Genomic DNA, 25,762 nt, shown 5'->3' with positions numbered 1-25,762 from the left:
GCAAAGTCTGCCCTGCATGCAAACCCAGACACGTCGATTTACATCCCCAAATGTGAGCACACAGGGCCCTGGGAGAGTTCATTTATTGGAAGCACCGGGCAGGGGAGAAAGAGGGAAGAGCTGAGCTGCTAAGCTGATCTGGGGGAGAATGGATGGACACGGAGGTTGGGGGGACCGAATACCAGGAACCTTTGAGTAATAAGCCATCTGTGGGCGGGGAAGAGCTACTGCATGGGATTAGGCTGCTGTGGGGAAGGGGCAGGCACCCGCCCCTGGCTGCTGGGGGGCCATCAGCGCACGCAGGAGTGTGGCAGGCTGGGGGAGGGTGTGCGGTAGCAGCGATACCCCTCCAGCGTAGCTGGGAGCAGCAGCAGGCCACTCAGTGGATCTTTACGGCAGCGCCCCATGGCCTCCTTGTAGCTCAGCCGCTCCTTAGAGATGGGGTCTGTCAAATCCTTCTCATAGCTGGACTCATCCTGCAGGAGTTGGGCCAGGTCTTCAGTGATCATTCCACAGACCACAGCCTGTGGGACGGGGATGCGGCCAGTCCTTTTGGGGTCAATGAGCCCCCCAGTCAGGTGTTGTACCCGCAGGTGCGGAAGCACACTCTCCTGAGGCATCCAGCCCTTCTGGATGGCCTCACCCACCGACAGCCTCTTCTTGGTGACAGGATCTTCAATGCCAGTGAAGGCCTTCTGGGCATTGAGCAGCCGCTGCGTGGAGGTGTTCTCAATCAGCCCCCTCTCCAAGGCCTTGTGCACAGAGTAGCGCTCGCGGCTAAGGAGATCCACGATGCCCCCTGTGGCTGCCTGGGCCTCCAGCAGCTTCTGCCCAGTGATGGGGTCCAGCATGTTCTTGGCCACAGCTGTCTTGATGCTGCATTTGTTATCTGTGGTTGTGTCGTAGACCCCAGCGATGGGAAAGCTGTCATCTGTGAGCCCAAAAGAGAAACTGGGGGAGAAGAAACCAGAGCTCTGGGGAGCTGGGGAGCCGAGTGGGGACTTGGAGATGATGGAGCCAATGGAGAGTGAGGAGCAGGGCTTGGTCTCCCCTGCCACGAGCAGGGCGAACTCGGAAATGGGGAGGCGGCCGTCCTTGTACAAATGGTATTCCTCCTTGGAGATGCGGCGACAGCGCAGGGCGGCCTCGATGGAGTACTGCTTCCCGCTCTTTTGGTCCAGGAGCACAGACTCCTCCCCACAGGGGCCCACGGTGGTGACCTCCTCCCAGTCACACTCCAGCTCCTGCAGCTGGAGGTACTGGCCCCGGTCAATGATGCCCCTTTTGTAGGCCTCGTACGGGGACATGTCGTTTCCTGTCTCAGGTTCCAAGATGCAGATCTTGGTGGAAAGGTTGGTCTCTCGCGTCTGGGTCTCCTGGCTGAGCTCCTCCCGAGTGACCTTGGTGTGCAGGTCCCGGAGGGCCCTCTCCTTCTCATAGATCTGGTCCTTCTCGTGGAGGATGGCTGCCTCCAGCTGCGCCAGTGCCTGGCCTCTCTGGGCTGCCTTCTGCCGCTCGCCCTCTGTCTTCTGACTGAGCAGCTTGGCCTCCTCCTGCAGTTGCAGCACCTTCTGCTGCTTCTGTCGCTCCAGCTCCCGCAGCTCCTGCTGCAACCGCCCACATTCCTGGCCAGCCTGGTCCCGGGCCGTCTGCAGCTGGGCCTCCTCTTGGGACCAGGTCCTCCTCAGGGCCTCAGCCTTGTCAATCCGCTCGCGCAAGCGCTGCACCTCGTCCTCACGGCCCTGGCGGGCTGCACGCTCTCGGTTGAGCTTCTCCCACACCAGGGCCCGCTCACCCTCCAGCACCCGGTCCTTCTCCACCCTGATCACTTCCTTATAAATGGTCTTCTCCTGTGACTTTGTTTGCTGAAGGACATCAATCTGGACCTGCAGGCTCTTGCACTCCCGATTCAGCTCTGTCACCCGCATCCTCTCCTGGTCCAGGTCCCGCCGCAGGGCTTCTGTGGACCTCTCCAGATCTGGGTCCTTCTCCAGCTTGACCACTTCCTCCATGATGATCTTCTCCTGTACTGCAGGAGGCCGCTTCTCCAGCTCCTGGATCCTCAGGGTCAGCTGCCGCAGCTCCTTCTCGGCAGCCAGCTTCTTGCTGCGGTCCTCCTGGAAGCTGAGCAGACCTTCCTTCTCCTCCACGCTGGCATGCAGCTGCTGCACCTCCCGCTCCAGCTGCCGCCGGCGGCCCACCTCCTCATCCAGGCTGCGGCTCAGCCGGTTGTGGTCCTCATGCAGCTTTGGGTCCTTCTGGGTGACCACCACCTCCTGCACCACCACCTTCTCCTCGGGCCGCCTCCTCTCCAGCAGCAGGTACTTGTTCTGCAGCTCATAGACCACGGCCTCCGAGGCCCGTCTCTTCTGGGCTGCTTCCCGCACCTCCTGGCGGAGTCTCTGGGCCTCCTTCTCCAGCACTGGGTCCTTCTCGTGGCGCACCACCTCCTTGTTCACCATCTTGGTCTCCACCTTGGACCGCTCCCGCTTCCACTCGTCCCGTTCCCCCCGCAGCCGGATGAGCTGCTCCTGGCAGCGCCCATTGGCATTGACCAGCTCGTTGAGCTGAGCCTTGAGGCGGTCGATCTCACGTAGCACTTCCGGGCTCCTCTCATGCCTCACCACCTCCTGGGTCACCTCCTTGTACTCTACCATGGGCTTCTGGGCCCGCAGGACCTCCAGGTCAGGCAGCAGCCTCTCCACCTCCTTCTCCACGCTGCTCCTCTTGCCAGCCACCTCCTGCAGCTCGGCTCTGAGCCGTGTGATCTGCTGCTCCGTGTCTGGGTCCACCTGGAAGATCTCACTGACCCGTTCCTGGAGCTGCACCTTGGGCTTCTGCTTCTCTACCACACTGTACTTGCCCCGCAGGTCCCTCAGTTCCCGGGCCAACATGGCATTCTTGTTCCTCTCCTCCTCAAGGAGGCTTCTCAGCCTGGTGGACTCTTTGAGAAGGGCTGGATCCTGCTCCACCTTCTTCACCTCCTTCACGATGACCTTGGGCTCCACCGAGTTGATCGTCCGCTCCAGGTCTTCTATGCGAGCCTGTAGCTTGGCGGTGGCCTCCTGTGCCAGCTTCCTCTGTGCAGCGGCATCCTCAATCTGCAGCCTCAGAGCCTCGGCTGCCTTGACCATTTCCAGATCCTTCTCCACCTTGACCACTTCTTTCACCACCACCTTCTCTTTCACATTCACCTCCTTCTGCTCCAGGGCCAGCAGCTCCTTCTTAAGCTCCTCCAGCTGGGCTGAGATGACAGTGTTCTCCCCCCGCAGATGCTGGATCTCTCTGCCCATTTGAACCGCCTGGCTGTCCAGGCTGGGGTCTCTCTCGATTTGGGTGACCTCCTTGGTCAACAGGTGAGGAGGCTGCATGGTCCTCCTTTTGCTCTCTAGCTGGACCACTTTCTGGGCCACTGCCTCCAGGTTTGCCTGCAGCCCAGCCCTCCTCTTGCTCTCCTCCTCCACCTGGGCCTTCACCCTCGACAGGCTGCTCTCCATCTGGGGGTCCCGGTAGAACTCCACGAGTTCCTTCTCCTCCAGCCTCTCCACGGGCCTCTGGGTCTTCAGCTGCAGCAGCTGCTGCCTCTGCTGCTCCAGCTCATGCTGCACCTGAGCCACCCGCTTCCTCTCCTCCTCCAGCTGGGACTTCAGGGCCTCTGACTCCCTCCCTGCTTGGGCTGGGCACTCGGACCCCTGCTGCGCATCACCTGTCACCTGGATATCCTCACTGAGCTCCTTCTGCAGAGGGAGAGGAAGAAAGGAGAATACTGGAAGAAAGAAATAGGCATCCCATTTTTCTACACCCCGTCCTTGAGATCAGAGACACGAAGCCCCCCACACACACTTCCTGAGACTTCTGTTAGCTCCGGAGGTGGGACTGAAGACCTGAGATGCTTGGTGCAAGATTTTGAGACCTAGTCAATGCCATGTTAGGAAGCAAGTAAGGTCAGGCCAAATTTGACTGGTATTCACTTCTGAACCTTTCCCCTGCCTCTTCCATCAGGCTTCCAGAAGGGGCCCTTCCTCCTCTAGCTCCCACTGGTGTACAGATCAGGGAGCAGAAGACTAGCAGGCCACCAGGAGCCACAGAGAGTGCCTGGCTCCTGTTCTACCAGGGATGGAGACCGAGGTGGCCTGCTGCCATTGTGTCTGGGTCCAATGATAAAGAGTCTGTGAGGATTTTCTCTGCTCTCTGGGGTTAGAGGTCCTGTCCCTATTGGAGAACTGCCCGATGGCTAAGCTGTGACTGCATCGAAGGACATCTGCAGAGCCTAAGCCGAAAGGATACTAGCCTGTTAGAGCCGCTCTAACAGGAAGGGAAGTTTCTAGGGAACAGCTTCTAGGGAAGCTGGTGGCTGAGCCTGCCAGGGGCTACAGGCTGCAGGGAAAAGAGGAAGGGAAGACAGCCGGGTCACTGTCTCTCTCTGTTGTGAGGATAGAGGGGCCTTCATCTCTGTACCTTTTCTAGCATCTTTCTGGCAAACTCCAGCTGGTGCAGCTGCTGCTGGTGAGCAGCTGTGACCTCAGTATAGGCCTTGGCCAGGCTCTTCTCCTGGACAGAGCAAAAGGAGAGAGGGAAGGCAGGAGTCAGCTCCTGCCTCAGAGGCTGCACAGCTGGTGCTAGGGAACCCACCAAGTCCAATCTCACCTGGGCCTCGATGCTTTTCTGCAGGGGGGTCACTCTGGGTCTCTTGGGGGCAGACACTGCCAGGGTGGGCTCCAGGGAGCAATGGTAGGTGTCTGCCTGCAGCTCATAGTCCTGAGCAGGGAGGAAAGTCAGTGGGGAGGCCGAGCATCGGGGGAGCAGGATGGGAAGAGGGAGGGAGGCAGGGGGGAATAAGGGATGAGCTGACGGCTTACCTGGAGAGCCGCCTGCAAGTCCTGGGAAAGGCGGGCTACTGTGGCCCTGTCCGGCTCGCGGCCCTGGATCTCTTGCATCAGCCTCTGCCAGGGAGGAGGTGAGAGTCAGGGAAGCTAGAAAACTCTCTCACCTTGCTTTTCCACCAGCCTCCAGGCCTCCAGGGCCACAGGCAGCCAATGCAGCCAGGGAAGAGAGGACAGGGAGGGCTGCTGGGAGACCTGAGAAGTCACTCCTTTCCTTGACATTCTTCTCTCTGACCTTCCTCCTTCCTCTCCTGGGCAGTATTTCTTTTTCCTGCCTGGCGCCCCTCAGAATTCTGTCGTGGCTCAGTGGCTGTAGCAGCATGGTCACAGCGTGCGGCAGAACTAACCTGCCTGCGTGCCCAGTTACTCGGCAGCTCTGGGGGTACCTGAGAAGGTGTGTTTTAGACAAGCTTTTGGGGACACTGCTGCTACAGGCTGGGGACCTCCCTTTGAGAGCCCTGCTCTGCCACAATCACTCTTAACCCTGGCTGCCCCCTTTATTCACCTGGGAACTTAAAAACAAAGATACTGAATCTCTGGCCCCAACAATTCAACTAAATTGTCCTGGTCCCACTCACTCTCAACTGCACTTCTGCCCTGGCCCCTCAGGGCCTCTCTGTCACTGTTCCCATCCCCTCTTTGCCATTCTTCACTTGGAGCCACAGACAACTCACAAATGCCCATCCTAGGGCGCCCCTCCCAGGCCTCCGGATGCTACAGAGTAGAATCCAGCCTCCTTCCCAAGCCTGGAAAGGCCTGGATGGTCTGCTCTTCCTCTGCCCATGAGCCCCCTCCTTTCGCCCGCATGCTGCGACCTCTGTGAGGGACAGTCCTCCCCTACTTATTCCTCAGGTCTCAGCTTAGGAACTGGTTCCTTCTGCACTGCTTGTGCACACCCCCATGAATGGCCACCAGGGGGCTCCCACAGCACTCTGACTTGGGCTGTACCAGCTTTCCCCAAGAGACTGTGAGCTGCCCCCTCATCCCTGGTTCATTGCCCACTGACCCTGTGGTCAGAGATGGGCTAAGTGGGTGGGGCGCTGCAGGTGGGGGTTGGGGGAGGGCCAAGGCCTTTGTCTCAGCTTTGAGGCCTTGGTGTGCTTTTGACCTTTGGCCACTAGGGGGCAACACATGCACCAGCAGGGAGGTGGCCAGGGAGGTGGAGGTGGCTTGAGACACTCAATAGCTCTGGACAGGCCACCGGCGGCCCTGGCCCGGGGCCCCAGCCCCAGCCCCAGCCCCAGCCCCACCTTCTGTGCTTGAAGCTTGTAGGTGATCTGGCTAGGCCCGTCATTGGGCGACACCTGGTTGTGGGGCAGGTGCTCCAGCCAGGAGCTCAGGTTGTCTCTGCAGTTCTTGAACTGCTGGTAGGTAAGGCTGGCATCCTGCAACGTCTTCTCCCTGCAGGACAAGGTCCAGGGCAGAGGTGAGATTGTCCTCTGGGGAGGCTGTTGGTGTTCTTCCCTGGGACACATCAGCTGTGCGTGAGCTGCCAGCAAGATCCCCTACTCTCTGTCCCCTGTGCTGGGGCTGGGAATTGAGATGTAATGGATGGTTTCTGCTGGCACCACTCAGGGTGTTAAGTGTTGTTATTATCCCATGTTAAAGGTGGGGAAACGGCTTGTGCCTGGGTTCTGCAACAGCCTCTGTATCATGGGGATGTGTCACACCTGTGCCCTGAGGACCCAGCCACTCACCGCAGGTCCACCTGGTCCCCCACAGCGTAGTAGCGGTCGGTGAGTGCCCGCACCTGGCGCTGCTGGTGGGGCAGGTCTTGGCAGAACTCCTGGAAGTGGTTCTGCAGTGCACTGCACGTGTGCGTGGCGGCCTTCAGCTGGCGGTGCAACCCCAGCACGCAGGCCTGCTGCTCCAGCAGCTCCCTCCTCTGGCGCTGCAGGGGGGGACATGGCACCACACACCCTCAAGATTAGTGAGCCGCGTGTCCACCTTCACTGACTTCCAAATGCTTGGTCAGGCTGTGCCCCCTCTCCAGTCAGGATGCTGCCCATCAGTCCCTACCTGCAGCTCGCTGATCCTCTCCTGCAGAGCCCGGGGCCCGTCGGGGATGGGGCCCTCCTGCACCAGGGTGGACTCAAACCCTCTGATAATCCTGTCTGCATCTTGGATCTGCTGCTCCAGACCCTGGGCGGCCTCGGCTCTGCCACAGGAGAGGGGAGGGTCAGATGCCGTCTTGGCCACGCCCTGCTGCCCACCAAGCATCTTTCCTTGCGCACTCACTTCTCCCCGTAGAGGGTGCATAGAGCCTGCACATCCCTGTACTTGTTCTTGACGTTGTTGAGGACCACAGGCAGCTGCAGGGCAGCTGAGCCCACAGGTTGTGCAGACAGAAGTGCCTCACACTCTTGCTGGGCGGCCTCCTTCTCGGCTCCCAGGCTCTGCAGGCGCTGTACCATGTCCTGGAGGGGAGGGCAGGCTCAGTGATCTCTGCACCCATGGGGGCAGGAGAATGTGGTGGGTACAAGCCTGGGCTCAGGCGGGCCCCACAAGGCCCCTTGGGGATGGCTGATTGCAGGCCCACCTCTCTGACACTCGGTTTCTTTATCTATGGAATGATTGACGGGAGAATGAAATGGGCACTCCACAGCAACAGCAAGGACACAGTTGCCTCTTGCCATCTTCATGTCTCTGTCCTGCTCACAGAACATGCAGGTCCTCACCCTGTTGCTCCAGGATCAGGCCACCAAAGCCCTGGCTCTGTCCACTTGGGGTCACCAGTTAGTTACTCAACTAGTTCCATAAATCGTGACTTAGCGCCAACTCGACAGTTCAATCCAACAAAACTTCTTTTCACCCCCAACACTGTTGAAGTGGCAGGTGCGAGGACTTCAAAACCCAATGACCTATTTTGGTGACAGCTTCAGCTATCAGAAACATTGAGGACAGCCATGCCCAGGAGGCATTCAGTGAGCCCCCTGCCATCCTGTGTCCTTCCCCTCTTCACAGGTGCCTTACCCAGAAGACCCCAGTGGACACCAACTCTCATTTCTCCATCCAGAGTGGCCTCCCAGCCCAACCTGCAGCACTGAGCCCCTGGGGAAGCCCCTCCTGCCCACCCCTCCACCCCCTGCTGAACTGCAGCCTTCAAACACCCACGCTGTGTCATCGAAGGGAAACAACAGGTTGCACAACAACATGAACAGCATGGTTCACATTTTTTAAAACCAAATACAAACGATACAATATATTTGAACAGAAACCGGTTTGGAAGGATAACCAGACCATGGCCCTTGGGCATGGGGAGGGGCAGCTTCTACTCGAGGCACTTTGGGGATGTTGAGTTCACTAGTAGAGAACACGGTCTTCTCTGGTAATGATGTTTACCCAACGCTGCTGCCTCTCCAGGAGAAACCGCCCCCTGAGATACCCAGGCTTTCTTGCTGCTCTCAGGACCTTCACCTGAGGACCTCCTGGGGGCAGGGCCTCTGCTCTGGTCCCTGCTAGAAACTTCCTGGGCATTACCACCCTTCATCCTAGGACAACCAGATGAAATGGGCCGTACTGTGCTTATTCCAGGGATGAGGAAATGAAGGCGCAAAGAGGTTAAGTGACTTGCTCAAGGTGACAGCGCACACTGGTGGAGGAGCCAGGATGGAACCCTCTTGTCTGAGCTCTGGACTTTGTACTTTCCTCTCCCACCTTGGACCCCAGTAGCTGTTCTGTACTTGCCTTTTCACCCTAAAGTGTGTGCACCCCAGGGCAGGGCTACTTCGGATCCCAGCAGCCCTGCTGGCTGCTCACCCACCTTATGGCTGTGGATACGGCTCTCCAGGTCCTCCAGTGGAGCAGTACGCTTCAGCGGGGTTCGGGCCCAGGCCAGCACCTGCTTCTCTATCTGCCCCAGGTTCTTATCTAGCTGGGTCATCTGGGTCAGGAGCTTCTGGGCCTCTGGAGCTGTGGGCAGAGGTGCTGGTGAGGGTCCGGGGCCTACCTCATGTCTGCCTGTGAGAGGCCCTCCCTGGATGTCCATGGAGAGTCTGGGAACAGCCTAATTAAGGGAAGGACTGCCCCAAAGATGTGACAGAGAGGAGATGGAGTCCCTAGAGCAGATGTCCTGAATCCAGGGCCACCCACCACCCATCACAGTCCCCCTCCAGAAGTGACCAAAGTAGGAATTTACTTTCCCAACAACCCCACCCCCTGGCCAGCCCCTAGTACCCTGCTGGCCGGGCCCTGACGGCTCCTCAGCACTGGCCTTTAGGCTGCTCTGCACTGTGGCAAGCTTCTGCTTCAGGGCCTGCAGCTCCAAAGCCAGGCTGGAAGGAAGAGGAGATCAGAAAACGACGACCGTCATGGCTCTTGCCTTCCCCACCTGGCATTCAATGCTTCAGGGAAAGGCACACTTGGGCAGGGGTCTGTGGGCAATGACCTTGGGAACACAGGGCCTGGTCTGGGACTCCTGCTCCCAAGTATCCCTGGGCAGACCCACCTGGAGGCCCTGGCCACAGCTTCAGGGTCTGGTGCCGGGATGTAGAAGCAGGCAGCTGGGGCACTCTTGGTGTCCCCACCAGGGCCCTGCACAACCCAGGTGTGTGGGTCAGTGTTGTCTATCAGCAGGTACCTGTCTCCTCGCAGAAGCTGCACCTGGGGGGACAGGTTGGGAGGGGCTCATGCAAGCTCAGAGGCCAGGGCTGTCGAGTGACCAAAGTCAAAATAGATAGGGGCAAAGGACAGGGAGAGCAGCTGGAACAGGAGAAGGAGATGCGGGGTGGGACAGGGACAGATCGGAGGTGGGCCTTGGCCTGGGGAGTTGGGAGGCAGAGAGCCGTGCAGGGTGGGGTGGGTAGCGGCAGAGGCAGAAGTCAGTCCAGCCAGGGCAGGCAGAGCTCGTACTTCTCCCGAGTCCCAGTCGCAGATGCTGTCCACGTGCAGGGGCTGCTTGGATGGGGTCCTGCGCTTTGGCAGAGGGACGACCTCTTGGCTCTTCTGCTGCAGGTTCCCAATGGCCCTCTCGGCCATGGCCAGCTGCTTCTCTTCTGCCTGCCAGGGGACCAGGCAGTGGGGGCTCAAGCCAGATTGCACTAGAGGCCATCTACCCCATAGCTGCCCCCCAAGAGGATCGGGGCCTGGCCTTCATCATCATAGGGTCCTAACATACTGGAGTAAAAGGAGCCCCACCAGGGGCTCCGGTGTGGGATCTGCTGGTTGCAGGTGCGGGAAGCGCTAGGCTACCCAGGCCTTCAGAGTGGAGGCTGGAGAGCTTTCTCAGGGTTTGGGGCATGACTAGGAACCTGGGTGGAGAGAAGTGGGGCCCAAAAAGACAAGCAGGACAATTTGCAGAGTAGGGTACTATGGCCTGGTGGGCTGTCTCACCTCCAGCTGTCGCACCAGCTCTATGGGGGACCCAGAGGGGCCCGAAGCAGGGCTGTACTTGGTGTCCAAGTTGGAGTTGAGCTTCACCAGGGTCTGGCTGACAGAGTCGGCCTCTTCCTGGAACTGAGGTCATTGAGTTGTCAAGGGCAGAGCCAGGAGCAACTGGCTGCCCAGTGACCCTGCAAGCCATCTCAGTGTAACAGGGCTAAAAGAAAACCAGGCTAACCCCAGACCAGCTGCTCTCAAACCAGCTAAACAAACCAGACTAACTCCCAACTGGTCCCCCAAAAAACCACTCCATCTACCCAGGCAATGGAACCTTTTTACTTATTTTTATTTTATCATTATTATTAATTATCATTGGTACTGGGGATTGAACCCATGGATACTCTCTACTGAGCTACAGCCCCAGTCCTTTTTATTTTGAGACAGGGTCATACTATGTGGCCCAGGCTGGCCTCGAAGTTTCTATCCTCCTGCCTCAGCCTCCCAAACTGTTGGAATTACAGACATGCACTACCACACCCAGCAGCAGGACCTGGAGAGTGTGCAAATGGGCACTTTTTGTTCACTGAATTTAATTTTTTAAAGCATGTCATTAAACACTTGGTTTTGTGTTTCCTGCACAGGTGAGGGCCTCCTCACCTGCCATCCTCTGATACCTGTGGTCCTTCTGGCTGGAATGGGGTGTTTGGATTGGGCTTATCCCAATAAGCTGGAGTGTATTTAAAAAAACACCCATGGTCAGATGACACCAGGGAATTACTGTCAACGGGTATTGTCATACTGGTATTGTAGTTACATAGGAAAATGTCTTTCAACACAAAGGAAACAAGAAAACTCCTGGGGTTTGTCTCTGTCAAAAGTCCATGAAAGGGGGCAACCCATACTGGGTTCCCTCTCACCCTGAAGGAGCTGTGTCTTTTTTCTTCTCACTTGAATAAATCCTGTTTTTTTTTTTTAATATTTATTTTTTTAGTTATAGGTGGACACAATATCTTTATTTTACTTTTATGTGGTGCTGAAGATTGAACCCAGTGCCTCACACATGGTAGGCAAGCACTCTACCACTGAGCCACAGCCCCAGCCCCAAATCCTATTCTTTTATGGTTAAAAAAAAAAAAAATGCATGAAAGGGTTGGGGAAGTAGCTCAGAGGTGAGTGCTTGCTAGTAAGCTTGAGGCTCTGGGTTCCAGCCCCAGCACCACACACACACACACACACACACACACACACACACACACAGTGTATGAAATATTTTGGGTGGAAATTATAATAACAAAGAAAATCTCAGTTGTCTATTATCAGTGTCTCAGCCCTTTTTCATTATTATCCCAGTAAAGGGCTTTTTTAGTCATTTTTAAAAATTCCCCCACCATCCCTGAACTTTTAATATTTCAGATTTTGCTGCCGTCTGTGCACTGCTGTATGTAGGATCTGTGCTTTTTGCATTGGCATTGAGAGAGTTCAAATATTTTTCACCTTTAAGAACCAATTTTGACATTCCCCTACCCACCCCGCACCCCTGTCCCAAGGCACTATTACCCTGTCAGGAAGGACATTATTTCGCCTCTGGGACCTAGGCACAATGACACGGTTCTTTTTGGCGGTGCCCGGCCTCTCCGAAGGCAGGTGATCTTGGTGCCCTCCAGGCACCTGGGGCCTGCAGCTCCTGATGCCCTGGCTGCAGACTCACCTTGCGGTAGTCTTCCACGTGCTGCAGCTGACTCTCCTGGCAGATGCACAGGTTCAAGAAGTTCTGCCACTCCACCTTCAGGGCCTCCTGGTGGACCTGCAAGACCGCACCACCAAGTGCTCGACCACACCCCACCCCAGCCCTCCATCCCGCTGATTGGGGGAGCACCGGGCCGTGGGCGGGGCCTCCTCACCTGGATGGGCCCCACCGCCGGGTGCCCGAGCTCCACCATGCGCTCGCCGTCGTCCTCCAGCTGGTTCACGCTCATCTCCTGTTCCAGGAGCTTGTGTTGCTTGAAGTGCTGGGGGCAGGCGGGGTCGCAGGCGGTGAGCACCAGGTCGGCCCTGGCCACCCCCACCGCCCTGGCCTCTCCCTGCCGACCTCGTACTCCCGTCGCACGCCCGCTGGGTCAGCCATGAGGTCGCTCCAGTCCTGCTGCAGGATGCTGCGCTGCTGCTCCGCCAGGGCGCTCAGCTGCCTCGTGCAGCCCTGCAGGTGCGTATACAGGCTGCCCAGGCTCTGCCCGCGCCACGAGGCCGCCTTCTGTGCTCAGGACCAGCAGCCGCGAGAGGGGAGAGAAAGGGGTGGCAATGGAAGCCATCAGGTGCCCAGAAACACTGACCCTTTCAAGGGTTCAGGGGGCTAGCCCCTGCTCACCCCTGCACCCTGCCCCTGGCCCTTCCTCCTGCTCACCAGTAGGTCTTGGTATTGGTTCCTGATGTTGGCTGCGTCCTGACTCAACCAGAAAGAGAAACACAGGGCCAATAAGAGGCAGGTGCAGAAGGTAGTACCCTACATCTGGGCCAGCCATCCCTGCCCCCTCTGCCACCCCCGCAGAGGGCCAGCAGATCTAGCCCTGCTCTGACGGGAGAAAGTGGGGCTGGAGCTGGGGCTGGACTGGGATTCCCGCCTGGCGCAGCTCACCCACCGGCCCCACCAGTGTCCGTAGCTGCTGCCCATAAGCCTCGATCTCCCTCTGCAGAATGTTGTGCTCTGCAATCTGCTGCTCCAGCTCCCCCATGCCTGGCCCGTACTGGCCTTCGCAGACCTGCTTCTGCAGAAGAGACAGCCACTCAGTGCTGGTGGCATAGTCCTGCCAGCAGGGCCCTGTTGGAGGGGGAGTCCAAAGAACCCTCACACACAGCATTTCCCACCCTCCCTGAATCCTTATTGGGAGCTATAGTGTGGATATTTGGGCAGAGGGTGGACAGCCAGATAAGCAGCCTGGATAAATGGGCAAGGGGACATGCCATTCTCTAGTGCCACCATGACCACAGTCCCTGAATCCCCCTGGTTCCAGGCTCAGCCTCTGAAGTCTCCCTACTCTGTCCTGCCTCTTCTGTAGTCCCAGTCTCAATGCCTACTGCTTAGACACCCCCAGCCAAACTCTGGGGCCCTCAGCACACCCTGATCACCCAGGTGCTTTCCTCGCGTCCCTTCATTGTCATCATGACACCCCTGCTACAGCCTCAAAGCACAACTCCTCACCTGGAGATTGGAGATCAGGGTGTCCTGTGACCTGGTGGTGCCCACCTGCCCAGAAAACCCCACTTTCCATTACATCCAGGCCACCTCCTAGCAGGAGCCTTTTTTCCTTCCTTCTGGAATATCCTCACCACTGACCCAGCTAAGTTCTCTCACCGCTCTTGCGCCCTGTTCTGCAGGAAGACAACCCTGACTGCACTGTCTGCTCTGCTGGCTCCTCCTAGACCCTGAGCCATCTCTAAGTCCAAAGTCAGGCCCAGGACAAATGTCATTCTGTCTTGCTCTCTGACTGAGCCCAGGTGTGATTTTGAGCTCTTCAAGGACATCTCAAACATTGGGGGGGCCCCTGACCTGTTTCTCCTCCAGCACACGTGCCCAGTCGACCCTGGGCCCCACATCGGTGGGCAGCACTATCTTCTCGTACAGGGCGCGGTACTCGGCACACTCCTGGGTCACACGCTCATGCAGTTGCTTGATGCTGCCAAGGACCGGCCGGCAGGTCAGGCTGGGCAGGGCCTTCCCCAGTGCTCCCACCTCCGTCCATGAGCCCCACTCACTCCTGCTCCATTTCCTCGGCCTGTGGGTGCTTGAGCCGCCAGGCCTTGTCCACGTCCAGGAAGAGGTCTTTAAGCAGCACCTCTGCTTCCTTCAGGTTGCAGCCAGTCTCCTGCTGGTGCTGCAGGTCCTGGTTCTGCTCACTCCTCAGCCGGTCCTGGGAATAGCAAACAGGCTCACCGGGGCCCAGAGTCCGCATCCTCCCCACTTGTCCCTGCTGACCTCATTGCCAGCTTGAGCCTCAGCTCTGGGACTCCAGCTACACTGGCCCAGCAGGCCAGGGATGTGGGGCAGGTGGCAAAAACATGAGGGGAGGCTCGTCGCCTCCCTTTGTCCCCAAAGTAGGGAACACAGAAGAGAAGAAGGTTAAGTCCTGTCTCCAGCAGTGTTGGGGAGCAGGCAGAGAAGACTGGGGTGTCTGTCGCACCTTCACCATCACAGAGGGCACCCAAGGGACTGCCAGGCAAGACATTGGGCTCCCCATGCCACCCGATCTGCTGGCTGCTACATGCGCCTCACCTGCTGCAGCTTCTTCTGGGTCTCTAGGATGTCCCTTTCCACCTGGTCAGCATTGGCTTGCATGCGGGAGATGAGCATAGCCAGTTCCTGGGTGGCAGCCCTGGTGGATGGGGGGACAAAGCGTAGCATGGGGGGAAGGTTCCTGTGTGCCTCACCAGGTACAGTCCCTACCCTTCCACAGTCAGGCTGTGTGGCCTGAATGGAGGAGTCTTTGCCTGGGGGACTCTGAAATAGATCTGGGGACAGGGTGAGGACACTGTTCCCCATGAGGATTCAGAAAGTGAGAGTCCCAGGGGTGTGTGGTGCTGTGGAGAGGTTGGACCAGCTTCTTCCAGCTGGCCTGGCAGTGAGGTTCCCACCACGCCCAGCTGCCTGCCAGGTTGCTGGGTGGGTGGCCCGTTAAAACCTGAGACGGCTTGGCTGGACCCATGGAGGAGCAGTGGGTTGGCTGGGGTAAGGGAGCAGTGCACACCCTCCACCCCAACCCCTCCACTCCATCTGTCTCCCTCCACCCCATCCTGCCCTTCAAGGAGCTTTGCCAGGGTCAAGGTTTTAGTAACCACCTGGAGGAGCCACACAATGCTGAGGCAGGAGGCCAATACTCTCCAGACTCAGGAGTTCCAAGTTAGAATTGGGACCTGACTTGCCGTGGGTCACAAAGTCAGAAACAGATGGTAACTCTGCTGCTTAGGTCGCAGGGTTCTTTTCCATGCTTTAATTTAGCAGTCTCTACAGAGCTCCCGCTGCATACATTTATTCAGAAGATTCTATAGAGCTCTTAGTGTATGCTTCACTCACTCTGAGGGTCAGAGGGTCAGAGAGTCAAATAGACCTAAGAAAAGGCCAAGCGGTCCAAGCTTTATGAACGTGGTGTCCTGTAGTCTTCACTGAGCTGGGACTTGAATCAAAGGCCAAAGGAAAGGGGGCTTCAGACAGAAGGGCAGTGCCAGTGAAGACAAAGCAGTCCAAAAGAAATCTAGGGTCAAGGAAGCCCGGGATATATAGCTCAGGAAGTAGAGTGCTTGCCTCACATGCACAAGGCCCTGGGTTCAATCCCTAGCACCACCAAAAAAGAAAGGAAAGAAAGAAAGAAAGAAATCTATGATCAAGCAAGAAGGTCTGGGTTTTTGATCCCCAGTACCATCAAAATAAAAAAAAAAGTTATTCAAGTTATACAAGCTCTCTGCCTGAGATTCTTACTTGTTAAGTGAGATTTTAATAATATCTTTCACACAGGGTTACTGTGTTAAAAGAATTAACCCAACAGAAACACCAGTACAGAGCCTAGTGCAGTCAGCACCCAGTACATGTCAATTTTACTGCACAAGAATGTAAGCACTTTGAAGGCAGGGACCCTCAGCTCTGTTTACAGCAGCACTCCAAGACCCTACAAGTGTCCTGGCACATCTTGGTGCTGCCTTAACAGACTGCACATGAGTGGAATGATGAGCCCACTTCGGGTCTGCAACCAGAGCCAGTAGGACCCTGTGGATGGAGCTGCCCAGGGCAGCAACACACTGTCCAGGAGAGTCCTGTCCTCAGGTCTAGTCTCATGGGAGGGCTGTTCCCACAAGAAGTTGCACACTCCACCCTGGGCTGGACTCAGGTGCCCCAGGGAGGACAGGTCACTCCAGTAAGAGCCTTAACCGCTGTCTTTCCTGGTCCGCCCAGATGCCCAGCCTCCTTGTCAGCTCCATGATCCCAATCAGGGTAATGGGCATCCTCACCCCAGTCTTTCATCTCTGCTCTTATCTTGATGCCATGGCACCCTGACACCTGGAATGTGTGGGAGGGTGCCACCTCCACCTGCAGAGGGGCTGAAGCCAGAGAGCAGGAAAAACACACCCAAGCCTGTCTGAAGAGAGCTGGGTGACCTGAGGGAGGCACAGTACCCCCTCCCCACATCCACATGGAAAGGAACCCCCACCTCTTTATCTACTCTCAAGGACCCAGCTGAGAACCCTGGGGAAAGGTGCAGCTTAGGTGCAGATATCCTGCCCTCTCACCTAAGAGGGAGAGATGCCCTCTGTCCACCAGCACCCAGCCCAAGGGTCATCCCAGCCAAATGGAACCCTGGGGTCAGAGCCCTGGGCTGAAGCCAGGCTCTCATGCCTCCCAGCAGAAGAAAGCGGCTTGTCCGGCCCCTGTCCAGCACTCTCCCTCAGACCTCCCTGGAGATGGTGGGGGGCCCCAGGCCACCCGCTGCTTCCTGCGGGACGGGGGGGGGGGGGGGGGGCTGCAATTGGCCAGAAGCTCCTGAAGCAGGAAAAGCCCCCAGGCCTCCGGACGCCAAATACCAGCGCTGGGCTTCTGCACTCCAAGCTGCTCGCCAGGTAGCTGGGAACACCTGGGGTTCGCACTGCCCAACCCCACATCAACCCGCGCCCTGCTCACCGGCTGTGCTTGCTGGGGGATCCCTTGGGCGATCCCTTGGCTGGCGATCCCTTGGGGGACCCCTTGGCTGGGGACCCCTTGGGGGACCACTTTCCATGGGAGCCTTTGCTCAGCCCCTTGAACATGGTCGTAAAGGCAGGTGCCGGCTCGGGCTGGGCTAGCCGACGCGGGAGGAGAGCGGGCGGCGGCGCGCGTCCTAGCTGGCTTCTGGCCGGGCTGTGGCGAGGCGGGCCCGCCGGGGCTGGCAGTTTCTGGGAGGCCCCGCCCCGCAGGTGAGCAGGAGCGCCCTGCCCTGCCGCCGCGCATGCCCCGCCGCGGCCGCTGCGCTCCCGCACGACCAGTCTGGGAGGAAAGGGCGAGGCTCAGGGGGCGGGGCGGCCAGCGCCGACTCCCACCGAGGCCGGGACCTGTTACACCCACGCGCCCCGGGGGAGTGCGCGGCGACACACCCAGATGGGGAAACAGCCGGGCGGTCGGCGCGGCGCAGAGACAGCACTCAGGCAGGCGCGGGCCCAGCGGCGAGCCCCGGCCCCAGAGCTGGGTGAACCAACTCCCCCGCCAGCGCAGAGGCCCCGCTATCACCCGGGCCCCAGGCACCGCGCCGCCCGCCAGCCCAGGGCTTGGCGCTCTGTCCCCGAATGGGGCAGCTGGGTATCATCCGCCCCACAAAATGGCACAAGGAACATTTTTAAAAGTTCTTACCACCAGGACACGCCCTTGAGTCCTGCTGCCCCATTGTTGTGGCTGGGTTGGGGTCCATCTGTCCATGGCTCCAGAGTCATAGGCATCAACACGGGCATGTCTGACCCCTCATAAGAGTCTCAAGTTAGCTCCAGAAAGGCCCTGAGGCCTCTGGACACTCTCCCAAGTGCCATCACAGTTGGCCAGCTGTGATGCTAGGCCCAACCCCAAGACAAGCTGACCCACTAGGCTTGGGCTTCCTCCTGGACCTCCTTCCCTGTCCCCTCCCTGGAAGTGGTCCTGGTGTCTTCTACCATGTCAGCTGAGTGGCCAACAGTGAGGCTGGTTTGTAGTCTCCCATCCCATTCCTCCCCCACACCGCTGGTCAGGCACTCTTGTTACTGGCCCAGCTCCAAGCCCCTCCTATAGATGTGGTCATTTTCTTATCTTTTTTTTTTTTTTTTTAAATCTTTTGTAGTTGTAGATGAACAACTTGCCTTTATTTTGTTTGTTTATATGTGGTGCTAAGTGCCACAGGCATGATAGGCAAGTGCTCTGTCACTGAGCTACAGCCCCAGTCCTGGTCATTTTCATTCTAAGAACCACAGAGTTTGGGTTTGGAAGAAGGGCTGGAGGAAGAGCAAGGGTCAGGTACACAGTCATGCTGGTTTGGGAGCTGGGACATCCTGTCTGGAGAGGAAGGGCAGACGGAGGAGACCAGGGATGAAGGCTGATCCAGGATAGATGCTCCAGTGGGACAGAAGAGGCCTGAGTCTCTTTTGATGAGGTCCAACTTACTTATTTTTTGGTACTGGAGAATGAAGTCAGGGCCTGGCCCATCCTAGGAAAATGCTCTACAACTGAGCTACATCCTCAGCCTGTCTCATTTAGCTCAGTGTCTCATGGACAAGCCACTGAACTTGGCCCTGGAGAGGGAACCAAGGAGTCCCCCAGTTCCTGAGGAGAGGGTTGGCAGTGAGCAGGATGGGAGGGCCTAGGGAGGCCTGCCAGAACAAGTAGCAACAGGAACCAAGGTGGCTTATGCTCCTGGCAAAGTGTGATTAGCGAGATGGTGCCAGAGATGGCACATCACTCAGCTTGCACCCTAGCCCCCACCCCAGCCCCACTTTCTTTAGTCTTGGAGAGCATCTTCCTCTGTGTGTGTGTTGCTGGGGATTGAACCCAGGGCCTTGTGCATGAGAGGCAACACTCTACCAACTGAGCTGTATCCCCCGCCTGAGTATCTTCCTTATAACCACTAGTGGCACACCTGCAATCCACTTTCTCAGAAGGGGCCATTCATTCGTCTAAATGACAGCAGGGTGCAGAGGCCAACCCGTTCCATCCTTGACATTAGGCCCTTCCTGGGAGGTGGTGGCTATAGGGGTTCTGTGGGGGGGATATCTAGACTTCAGTGGAAGTCAGGACTGTCTAAGCTTCGCCACTCTCTGCAGAAGCTCTCCTGGTGATAAATGAACACTACAGGGGCCCTCACCTGCCCAGGGATTAAGCACTAACTGATTCACTGCTGGAAAAACAAGAGCTGACTTCCTGGCATGACTGTCTCCTGCCAGATCAAATTAGACTGGCTCCCCAGATGAGGGCTTCGGGGCAGGAACACCCGGGCACTGAGGTGACTCATTACTATGGGATGCTCCTGCTCAAACGGCAGTGACCCTGACCCCAAGAATAAATCACAGGAGAAAGAATATTGACACACACACACACACACACACACACACACACACACAGGCATAGCTGTATTTGTGCTTCATCTCTGGCCTATCACCCTCGTTACATTTAGAAGGCCAGCATGGAATTGCCTTCACCAAGATTCTTAATGTCCCACAGTCACCACAAGCCCTGTTGTGTGTCTGTTGGGCATCTGAAGGTGCCTGGCCCAAACTGATATGTAATATACATGTAAAATTCACACAGAATTTCAAACTTACTATGAGAAAAGAACATAAATGTCTCACTGTTTTTAAATATTTATTTTTTAGTTATCAGTGTACACAATACATTTATTTTCACACGATGCTGAGGGTCAAATCCAGTGCCTCATGCATACTAGGCAAGTGCTCTTCCTCTGAACCACAACCCCAGCCCCTCATTATTAATTTTTATACTGATTACATGTTGCAATATTTTGGGTATATTCAGTTAAATGAAATGCATTCTTAATTTGACCTGTTGTTTTTTCTTTTTAAAATGTGGTTTCTTGGTCTGGTGAATGTGGCTCAGGGGTAGGTAGAGCACTTGCCTGTTGTGCATGAGGCCCTGGGTTCAATCCCTAGCACCATGGGGTGGGGTGGGGGGATGTAGCCACTTGCCAGGCGTGGTGGCACAGACCTTTAATCCTAGCCACTCCAAAGCCTGAGGCAGGAGGATTGTAAGTTTAAGGCTGGCCTTAGAAACTTAGCAAGACTCTGGCTCAAAATATAAAAACTAAAGGGCTGGGGCTCAGTGGTAGAATACCCCTGGATTCAATCCCAGTACCACAAAAATAAATAAATAAATATGGCTATTAGGAAATTAAAGAAATACAGGGAAGACCTGCATTTGTCGCTCATGATGGAGTTCTGAGACTCTGACCTGGCAGCTAGACAGGGTGACTCCTTCCAGCTTCCTCAGGTCTTGGCCCTGGCGCATCTCCTCTCATCTGGCTTCTTGTCCTTCCCTTGCTTTTCATGGCTTTCTCTTCCATGGACGGAGAGATTTGAGATCAGGATTCCCTATTTTTAGTCACAGCTGGCTTACATCCCCAGCCTGGAGCTCCACACAGCTCATAGGCCTGCGGTCTGAGCAGACTGAAAGAAGCATAGCTCCCAGCACCTGAGGCTGCCACGCACAGCTAGGCACGCAGGCAGCTAGGCCACACAGCCAGGCCACAGGGTGGCACTTGGTGAGCGTGCCTGGGCTTAAGTCCTTAGCTGTCCACTTTCTCCTACAGTTCAGGGGGCCCCGATGAAGCAGATGGTGGCAGTTCTCTTGTCCTGGGATCATTAGGCTGCTCCCTGATGAGGACAGGCTCTGCTTTATCAGGAAATTGCTATTTGTACTCTGCCAACAGACCCTTGGACCCAGGCTAAATATCCTCCCCTTCCTTATGCCCCTTGACCCTCTGAGGAGCAGAGTGCCTGCACCAGCTGGGCCTGGAGAGGACAGGCAAGTGGCAGGGAAATATGAGGGCTGGGCCACCTTCCACTTGCACAGTCTCAAGGCTGGGGTAGAGGCTGAGGTCCCAGGAATCTGCAGGATTGTCTGGAGGAGGCTCTTCTGGATGTGAATTTGACCAACAGTCTGACAAAAAGAAATGCTGAAGGTCTGCTGGAGAGAAGCAAAGGCTATGTGGCTCTCCTAACCAGAGCAGCCAGGAGGGAAAGTGCTGGCTGTTCCTTTGGAACCTTTTACAGGGAGGACCTAGAAGCAGCATCTAAAAATCAAACCCCAAAACACAAACCTGCCTGTGTTGAGAATAGGACTCATACTAATGGCCAGAGAACACAATGGGGACACTGAAAGTCCCCAAATCCAAAGCTGCTTGGCGTATCTGTTGCTCCCCATGAATGATCCCCTTCACAGGCCTTGAGCCCCAGAGGCCAGCCTGCGATCACCTGTAGGACCAGTGCAGGTACAGCCCACACCTCCCTCCCACAATGTGTAACACACCCCACTGCCCACCCAAGGGGCACGGCCCTCCCAGACTTGCTCAGGAACTGCTGGATCTCTGGGCCTCCTCAAGTTACCCTTGGGCTCAGGACCTCTGGTACCTTTATGGCAGATCTTAATCAATAGGTCTGGGGCCTGTGGGCTCTGCAGCTGATAGCCCTGCCAGCTGAGCCACAGCAGCAGGGTGCTGGCACACCTGCTGGGTGCACTGCTCTGAGAGAAAGTGTTCATAAAACAGACATTCAAACCTGCAGACAAACCTAACAGTCTTCATGGCTGAGGGGAGGCTTGCTTAACCTGTCTTCATCGCCAGGAAATTGGAAAGGCCTAAGTCTATCTACCTGTTGTCCTAACACCTTTGTTTAGACTTAGCAGGACTCTGCTCAGAAGCCAGAAGGGGAGCCGGGTGTGGTAGCACACACCTGCAATCCCAGCCACTCAGGAGGCTGAGGCAGGAGGATTGCAAATTTGAGACCAGTCTCAGCAACTTAGTGAGACCCTGTTTCAAAAGATGGGCGAGGAATGTAGCTCAGTGGTAGAGCTCTCTGGGTTTAAGCCCTAGTACTTAAAAAAAAAAAAAAAAAAAAAACAGGAAAAGAAAACGTGACAGAGGGGGAAGGGTGGGTCCGAGTGCGAGGGCCTCTTAGTGCATTGCTCACCAACTTACTTTGGATCCTGGGCCTGGACCATCTGGGGGCCTCTCCTTGCTATCAGTTTACAGTGAGGAAATGTCTATGCATCTTCCTCCCAGAGTAAGAAACAGATGCCCCTGCCCTGTAGGTGCGAGGAGTCTGCTCAGAAGCTGAGCAAGTTGGGTAGGGCCAACAGGCCTGGGACAGTGGTGCCCAGTGGGATTCTGCTCTCCCTGCTATTGCTCTTCTGGGGGCTTTGGAGAAGTTGCTGGTGGCCAGGCAACCATTCTCCATTCCCAAATGGATAGAGCTACCAGTGCTCGACTCTCATGGAATCTATTGTCACTAGATTGCTTCTTGTCACAAGATGCCTGGGAACAGTTCAGCCTACTGGCAAGGCTGTGGTTCTCTGCCAAGCAGCTAGCATTCATTCAAGTATAGACGAGCATGAGAACATCGTCACAGTAAATGGGGTTGAACACAATCACCCGCTGCAAACAGGCACCTTGCAGAAACTCTTCCAACAGTGAACATTGGCTTGCAAAGGGATGGCTGAGAAAATAAAGTGGTCCTGAGTTCCTTGAAGATCTCTACAGGTCTCAGCTGCTCAGCAGACAGATGGTCTCAGATAGGGCTGTTAAGCAGAAATGAGAATCCTGCCTACAAAGCCAGGCCCACACAAAACACCAGGCTACAAGTTGAGACCATAGTCTCTTTAACAGTTTGAAAAGGACTGCCTGCCAGCCTGCCAGCCTGCCCCAGAGAGGGCCCCAACCACTGCCCCTTCCCACACCTGGCAGCCCAGCAGCACCTGCTGTATAAGCATCTTTAACATCAACAGACTCGCTGGTGGTGTCAGGGTGCAGGCTGCTTCCAATCTATTCTTTTTGCTTGAACATCAATAAATTTTACAGCTAAATCTGCTTTCCATCTCCTTTGTAGCAACAAATGTCTTTAAAAAAAAATAGAACTAACACATATTTTTGCTATCTTTGGATATTTTCCTAGACCTCTGAATGTTCCAAGCGTTTTAAGGCTGCAGACAGCAATGTGCTGTCTGGAACCGTGACTGATTTTATGTGTGTGTAATTAATGATGCCTTGCATGTGAGAAATTCACATTGCCACAGTGATGACAGAGAACAGAGCACACTCCTCATACTTCAAACCCCAGGCATCAGCCTTCCTCTCCTGGAGGAGCAGAGGCCACCAGGAAAAATCCAGCTGTGGTGCAGGGCCATTGTGGGACAAGGGGCATGCTGTCATCACAGGCTATCACCTTGCAGCCATGGTGAGATGCTCAGGTAGCCCCAGAGGAAGGAGTTGGGAACCAAGCCCAGCAGTGTTTCACTTCATCAATGTGTCCAAGAATTTATACTGACTTACTGTAAAACCAGAGAGGAGACAGTACATCAAACCAGTGCATGGAGAGTGGAAAAACCCAGAGATGCTCAGGATTTCTCGCGCCTCCTTTTACTGCTCCAAACAGAACCCTGGGCTGGCCTCCAATGTCCCTTCAGATGGAGATCATCGCAATCGCAGAAAGGAAAACAGAAACTGTTACTGCAGCAGACCAGGGGGTGGGGAGTGGGGGTGGGTTTAAAATAGACTGAGTAGCTTCTCTGTGGAGCTCCTCCTGTCTTGATAAAGAGGAAGAGATGGACAGCATCAGAACCTCTGCTGGTACCAGAGTCCATCCGGAAGGAGGGATATGAGCTGAAACAGGACCCATCTCATTCAGGGACATCCTCTAGCAAATTGTGCCAGCCGAGGGGCAGCAAGGCCTGACTCAGGACCTGGTCCTATCAGAGGCAGAGCTACCTGGGGAGCTGGGGACAGGACAAGCCCTGCTTTTGGCACTCTGTTCCACAGGACACTGACTGCTTAGTGTCCCGGGACCCCATGTGAGGTTGCATGGGCTAAAAAGAGATCTGAGCCCTGCCAGGTCTGTCTTCTTGGGTAAACACAATTTTAATACTAAACACGATGGTCTACGTCAGTGAGGGGCTAACAGCAGTCAATGCTACTCAGAGAGCCGGGCAGAGACCGGGCTGTACCTTCAAAGGGATGCAGGAAGAAAGAATATGCCTAAATTGTGTGACGTAGATGGTAAACTTTCAAATGGAAAAAAAAAAAAAACACAAAAAAAACCCAAGAGGCTGGAGGCCTAGTTTACTGGCAGGATATTTGCCTGGCAGGCACAAGGGCCTGGGTTTGACCCCTAGCACCAGAACAAAACTGAACACATGAATGAACAAAACAGCTTTTTGAGGTTCTCTGACCCCAAACAAGTCTTAGGGGAAAACAGACCCCTCTCCCCCAGCATCTCCAGAGCCCTCGACAACATGTAGTTCTAAGGGGAAGCCTCATAGGTCTCTTACTGTCCTTGTCCAGCTCCAGGTTACCCCTTCCTACCAAGGATGGGAAACGGAGCCTGGCTGTGCCTACTGCAGGGATCCACCTTGAAGTAACAAGTCTCAGACCCTCTGCCTCCAGCCTTCCCTTCAAGCAGCCCTGTCTGCTCAATGTCTGCACCATACATGAGCTGCTATTTCTTGGGTAGGTTTTCTTTGCTGTGAGACAAGTGAGATTCCACTTCCAAAGGGACTCAGAGGTGTCAGATATAGCTCATGTTTAAATCACTTTTATTCCTTCTTTCTTACATTGCTTTTTTGGTGTCTATTATTGATGCCACAGTAAAAATAAAAAAGGATGACTAAGGAGAGAAGTAAAAGGGTAAAGAAGGAGACTGATTTAAAATGTGATGGCATTTGAAATTACAGACTGGGAACTCTTCTTAAAAATGGTGCTTCTAACAGGTCCAAATGTGGCATGGACTATACCCAGCTGCCAGAAGCCAGGACGCACTCAACCTCACAGGCTCATTCAACCAGGGCCCCGAGGAGAGCTGGGCTGGACGTGAGAGAGGGCATGTAAAAAATGGGCACAGTAGCCATCATATTTGCCTTTTAATATAAGATTTGGTTTCGTCATTTCTGAATGTAACGTATTTCTTCTAAAAATAGAGCTCTCTGCTTGTTCTGAAACTTTATGTTCACTTGGAGGTGAAGGGGATAAGGCTGACCATAACTCTGGGGTGACACTGCCAATGCTTCACAGTCATCAACAAACCTCAAGGATTCTGGATGCTCACAGCAAGGATGAGTTCATTTCAGATCCATGGTACTGAGGAAACATGACCTAACATTTCAAGGCCCCACCCATCCTTGTGTGGAACCCTGACTGTATTACTGACCAAAGGTAACCAATCATGGCTCACAGGGGACCAGACAACAGAGGTCCCCTAGGAGGTACAGAGACAGAGCAACCCTGACACATGGCCAAAGAGGGAAGGGTGCCCTTGCAACATGGGTTAAGAACGTAAGTGCACAAACACACAAGACATAGGAAGGCAGGGCTGAGCATGCTGAGCTCCACCCTGGGCCAATATAGACCTGGATTTAATACCATGGAACTTGCTGGGACTTTCTCAACAGACTTAGAGTCAGAATCTCCCCTGCCTCCAAAGAGCCTGGTTAGCTCCTGAATCCAAAGATGCCCTTGATGTATCCAGTGAGGCCACTCTTGGTCTTCTGCTCCAACTTGTCCTCAAGGGGTGGGAAGGCCACGTGGTTGAGGGCCAGGTCAAAGAACAAAGGCTTGCAAGGAATGGGCTGGAATCCCGGTGGAAAGTGCACAAGGTTGGCTTGCTTGGTGACGAGGGAAGGGTCCAGGCAGAAGGTCTCAAACCGTTCAACTAGAGGCTGGAGGTCAAATCAAAGGTGTTAATCACAGAAGAGCCCCCCGGCGGGACTTGACTATGCTCTGGGCACCCAGTTCACTACTTTCCATTCCCATGGTCATTCTCTCTTTCCATTCCCAAAATCTCCGGATGGAGCATTACCACAGCCCTAT

The 25,762-nt window shown here is 55.5% G+C and overlaps 2 protein-coding genes across 3 annotated transcripts in view; both read right to left on the bottom strand.

Moving 5' to 3' along the window:
• Positions 1-248: 248 nt before the first annotated feature.
• Positions 249-16,988, bottom strand: Evpl (envoplakin). 2 transcript variants are annotated; one of them, XM_076870416.2, is made up of 22 exons: positions 16,864-16,988; positions 14,470-14,569; positions 13,953-14,107; positions 13,747-13,873; positions 12,839-12,964; positions 12,604-12,642; positions 12,292-12,453; positions 12,104-12,211; positions 11,911-12,006; positions 10,215-10,337; positions 9,735-9,881; positions 9,331-9,485; positions 9,034-9,157; positions 8,647-8,859; positions 7,122-7,300; positions 6,903-7,041; positions 6,581-6,774; positions 6,134-6,284; positions 4,860-4,943; positions 4,648-4,758; positions 4,459-4,551; positions 249-3,737 (listed from the first exon to the last, which is right to left on the bottom strand). In XM_076870416.2, the coding sequence occupies exons 1-22, from the start codon at positions 16,986-16,988 to the stop codon at positions 291-293; spliced, it is 6,198 nt and encodes a 2,065-aa protein (XP_076726531.2). In that variant the 3' UTR covers positions 249-290. The 2 variants fall into 2 exon arrangements, with proteins under 2 accessions (XP_076726531.2, XP_076726532.2); XM_076870417.2 differs by having other exon boundaries at positions 8,647-8,810; positions 9,060-9,157.
• A 7,487-nt stretch (positions 16,989-24,475) lies between these two features.
• Srp68 (signal recognition particle 68) overlaps positions 24,476-25,762 on the bottom strand; it is a 39,475-nt gene continuing 38,188 nt past the window's right edge. The window contains exon 16 of the mRNA XM_076869300.1: positions 24,476-25,611. Coding sequence (XP_076725415.1) covers positions 25,384-25,611 — 228 coding nt within the window. The 3' untranslated portion in view covers positions 24,476-25,383. The remainder of the gene's footprint in view (positions 25,612-25,762) is intronic.

Source organism: Callospermophilus lateralis, chromosome 11 (genome assembly GCF_048772815.1).
Source record: "Callospermophilus lateralis isolate mCalLat2 chromosome 11, mCalLat2.hap1, whole genome shotgun sequence".
Taxonomy (NCBI): Eukaryota; Metazoa; Chordata; class Mammalia; order Rodentia; family Sciuridae; genus Callospermophilus; species Callospermophilus lateralis.
This window is presented reverse-complemented; position numbering and strand designations above follow the sequence as displayed.